We start from the raw sequence: 3,707 nt of genomic DNA, 5'->3' as shown, positions 1-3,707 counted from the left end.
CTAATTAGAGACCCTTCGCCACAGCATCTCGACCTCGTCCATCAGCTCCTCCAGTGGCAACTCGGGGGTCCATCCCGCTCCTTCGATGCGTGGCTCCGGGCTGCTGCTGACTACTGCGCGGTGGTGGTGGTCCACCTGCTGCTGATCCCGGCTACTCCGTGCTTCTCCTTTCTCGTGGGTGGCGTTCACTTGTAGTAGAGGACGGCTTGCGTGCGCGGTACTACGGGTTAGCCCTCCGGTTCCTTCGGCCGTCCCTTCCACCGCGCGGGGAGATGTCGCTTGTTTGGTCGTTTTCTTCTTGATTTTCAGGGGCGTGGGGAGGAGGTGGAACGTGGATTCACGGACGTATGAGGGTATTGGCGAGGGCTGGGTGGGAGGATGGGATGTAGGACCACTTGGTCCCTGGTGTTGTTGATGTTGACGATGCTGCTGCCGTTGTCTGTCGTGACTTACCGGTATCCGCTGTTCTTGCGGCTGCTGCTGCTGCTGCTGCTGCTGCTGTCGATGGTAGGGTTGATGGGCCCCTTGGTTCTCTCCTCGACGATGCTGCTGGGAGGTTTCCCCCTCGCGGGCCTCGTGAAATCGCTTATTAAACCACGGTGAGGTTGGAGATTTCTCCCTTGAACACTGTAGAGCTGCACCAGCAACACCGCCTCTGCCGTCTCTACTCGTACTGTTGCCATCGTGGCCACTCCTCGGCCGCTCTGGAGCCCCCAGGTCCTGATACCGACGCACATCCTCCCCCCGCCGCGAGGCCTTCTGCCCTCGTTCTCCTGGAGCACCGTAAGCATCATACCTACCAGTACCTCTCAAGTCCGGACGCCTCTCCTGCTGCTGATGCTGGTGGTGCTGCCGCGTCCTGCTCGGCGCCGGCGTCGACGGAACGGCCTGCATCGCCGCGACGGCCTTTTCTTGGACGCAGCGGGGACACTTTCCGCCTACGGGGCTCAGGCAGCGTTTTCTTCCGCGGCAGGTGCTGGATGTGAACGATTCGTGAGCTTGTGGTGGTGGTGGTGGTGGTGTGGAGGGGCAGGCGAAGAAGCATGGGCAGAGGAGGAATATCCAGGAAGGGTTTTTGCGTTTTTGTCGTGCTCTGTTGTGGTTCCGAACCGAGTTGACGGAGGAGGACGTGAAGCTTGACGCGTAGTTGAGTTTTCGGGATTTGTGGTCTGCGCAGTCTATGTCTTCAAAGACGCTGTGGTGGCAGTCTGTGTAGATTATTTGTTTTTCCCAGCACATTTTCGTCTTTGAGGGCTTGCACTGAGTTCCCCAGTGATGTTTGAAAAGTTGTACTTACCTCTATGTTATGTATACCTTTTGCCTGAAGTTGATATTGGGATTTGGGTTGGTTTAGTTCCGAGACTTTGAAAAGCCTCTGAAGGCAGGCAACGGTGTCGTTTCGATTTTTGGCTGGTGTATACGATTGGCTTCTCAAGACATTCTCTTCTTCTTTCCTAAGCCGAGAGACGGAGAGAAGTTTTGACTTGCCACTTTTTGTATCGACGAGGGGAGGTAAGTTGGGAGGTAAGTTGGGAGGTAAGTTGGGAGGTATGGGAAAAAGGAGGCTGGGACAATGCCTTGTGTTCTAATTTAACTTGATCCCTATAGTTCTTTCAAAAGAAGATGTAGATGGTTGACTATCACAAGGACTTTGTCTTCGAATTATGGTTTGTTTCTCTTAGTTGTGACGCTCGACAACCACATTGTTCACTTCGAGTGGTCTTTAATTAGACGTAGATGTCAACAGACGGCCTAGATCATTGCTCGCTGGATACCTGGCCAGCGGCTATGTGGTAGCTTCGAGGCAGACCATCCCATTTTCCCCGTGTTATCGAATTTCTCATTGCACGATTTGAAGCCGAGCAGACATACCTGTTCGTCCTTGAGAGTTTTGCTTTACTGGGGGAAGAGAGACCCAAAAGAACAGGCGGGGGTACCTTGAAGTAAATCAGCCGGCTAGACGTCGTCGGGAACAATTGCAACAGTGCAACCTACTTCCAATTGCAATGCAACAGTGCGACCTACTTCCAATTGTCACAGAACAAAGAGGTTCCTTCTTCCGGAACATTCGTTGTTCTGTTCCTGGAAACTCTGCTCCGTTCGAGAAGGGTTCTCGAAGAAAACGTCCGGGCCTTCATGTTTGCCCTGGATTTGTTTCCCTTCTTCTTGCCCTTGATTGGTGAAGACATGGATCTAGAAACCAGTTCCGACTACTGTTTTGTTGTTGAAGAAAGTCGATGTTTCAAAATAAATAAATAAATAAAAACCCCCCTTTTGGATTTTCCCAAAGATCGAGGCTGAGATTCTACGAGATCAAAAGACGGCTAATGAGATTATTGTCATGTTCGTTCCGAAGCTGTTCCAGGGCCCCGAGAAACGGCCAACCTTCCGTTACAAGCCTATTCGAGGACAATGGAAAGGTAAAGAGTCTCACGGGAAACCCATATTTCTTTGATAGCACGGATTTTGGTGCTTCCCCTTCCCTTTTGCCCTAAGAGCAAGGGGTTAGTAACAATGCTGCTTCTTTATTAGGTAGATGCCCGGTTTCTGGTAACAAGTAAAGGCAACAAGAAGGGAAAATACGCCCTTCCTTGAGTTCCATCTGAGTCAAAAAGCAGTCAGCCCAACTCATTTCAATCGTTGACTGTACATTGCTTCCCCTTCGACTTTTTCTACTCTTACCAATTTCCGTTTCTCTAGACCGAAAAGCACAATTACGGGGAAACAAGTTGATTCTTCAATCTCAAGGAATAATGGGTTTCACCTGGCCATCACTAGGACGCTGGACGTCCAACAGAAGCAGAACCTCGAGATCATCACGCGAACCCTACCGTCACCGCCCTACAACGACGACGACGACCAAGACGATGGAGTGTTACTCTCCCACCACCGATCAAGCCCACGAAGACAACCAGCAACCACAACATAACCACACTAAAGGAATGTACATCTATGACGCACCCGATTCCTCCGCATACGACGACTCGTCACTCACAGAAGCCCAATCGCATCGCCCCTCGGCCCCTCCAGCCCAAGGTGTCGAGGAGACGGAGTCGTTGCTCAGAGGTGAGTCCCCCGCGGCGCTCATCGAGCTCATCCGGTGGACGGAAGGCGCTGAACGGCGGGTGAGGAGAAGTGATAAGCTCAAGTACCTCAGTTCGGACGACGACGCGCTACACGTTCGATTTGGAACCACGACGACGGTCTACGGGAGGGGAGGAGAAGGAACCGCTGAATACGACGATGACTTCTTTTTTTCCCCCGCGAAGGAGGACTACGGCCGAGACGAGACGGCGGATTGGGAGGAGTACGACGACGACGTTGACGGGCAGGAGTTTGAGGATTGGAAGGGCGGTGGATGTGGGTGCGAATGTGAAGGCGGGGGACGTGATGAAGAGGACGAGGAGCTTGAAGAGGAGCGCGATGAAGCGGAAGAGGTAATTCGTCACAGTCATGGCCGGCGCGGGTCACAGGTCGTTGGTTCTTCACGTGGTGATCAAGAGGGAGAAGACGGTGCTAATTCTCGACGTCATAGGTCGGAGGCGCAAAAGGGAGAGACGGGGGAGGCGATGCCTTCTTTCGAGATGTGTAGGGGGATTATGCGAGACGGGCTGCGTTCGCACCCGACCAACGGCGCGGTCTCGGGTTGTTTGATGACGGTCGAGGAGCCTGGGAGATCGTTGACGGCGAGGGAGGAGGGGATGGAG

At 53.2% G+C, this 3,707-nt stretch overlaps 1 protein-coding gene across 1 annotated transcript; it reads right to left on the bottom strand.

Annotated features, from left to right (window-relative positions):
- BDP81DRAFT_448040 (uncharacterized protein) lies at positions 1–1,239 on the bottom strand (the record flags this gene model as incomplete). Its single annotated transcript, XM_060592249.1, has 3 exons — positions 1–394; positions 454–619; positions 801–1,239. 3 exons carry the CDS (start codon positions 1,237–1,239, stop codon positions 1–3), a joined length of 999 nt encoding a protein of 332 aa, XP_060447804.1.
- Between the last annotated feature and the right edge of the window lie 2,468 nt (positions 1,240–3,707).

Source organism: Colletotrichum phormii (genome assembly GCF_030913505.1).
Source record: "Colletotrichum phormii strain CBS 102054 chromosome Unknown BDP81scaffold_6, whole genome shotgun sequence".
NCBI lineage: Eukaryota > Fungi > Ascomycota > Sordariomycetes > Glomerellales > Glomerellaceae > Colletotrichum > Colletotrichum phormii.
The sequence above is the reverse complement of the archived record's forward strand: the minus strand, read 5'-3'. Positions and strand labels throughout refer to the sequence as shown.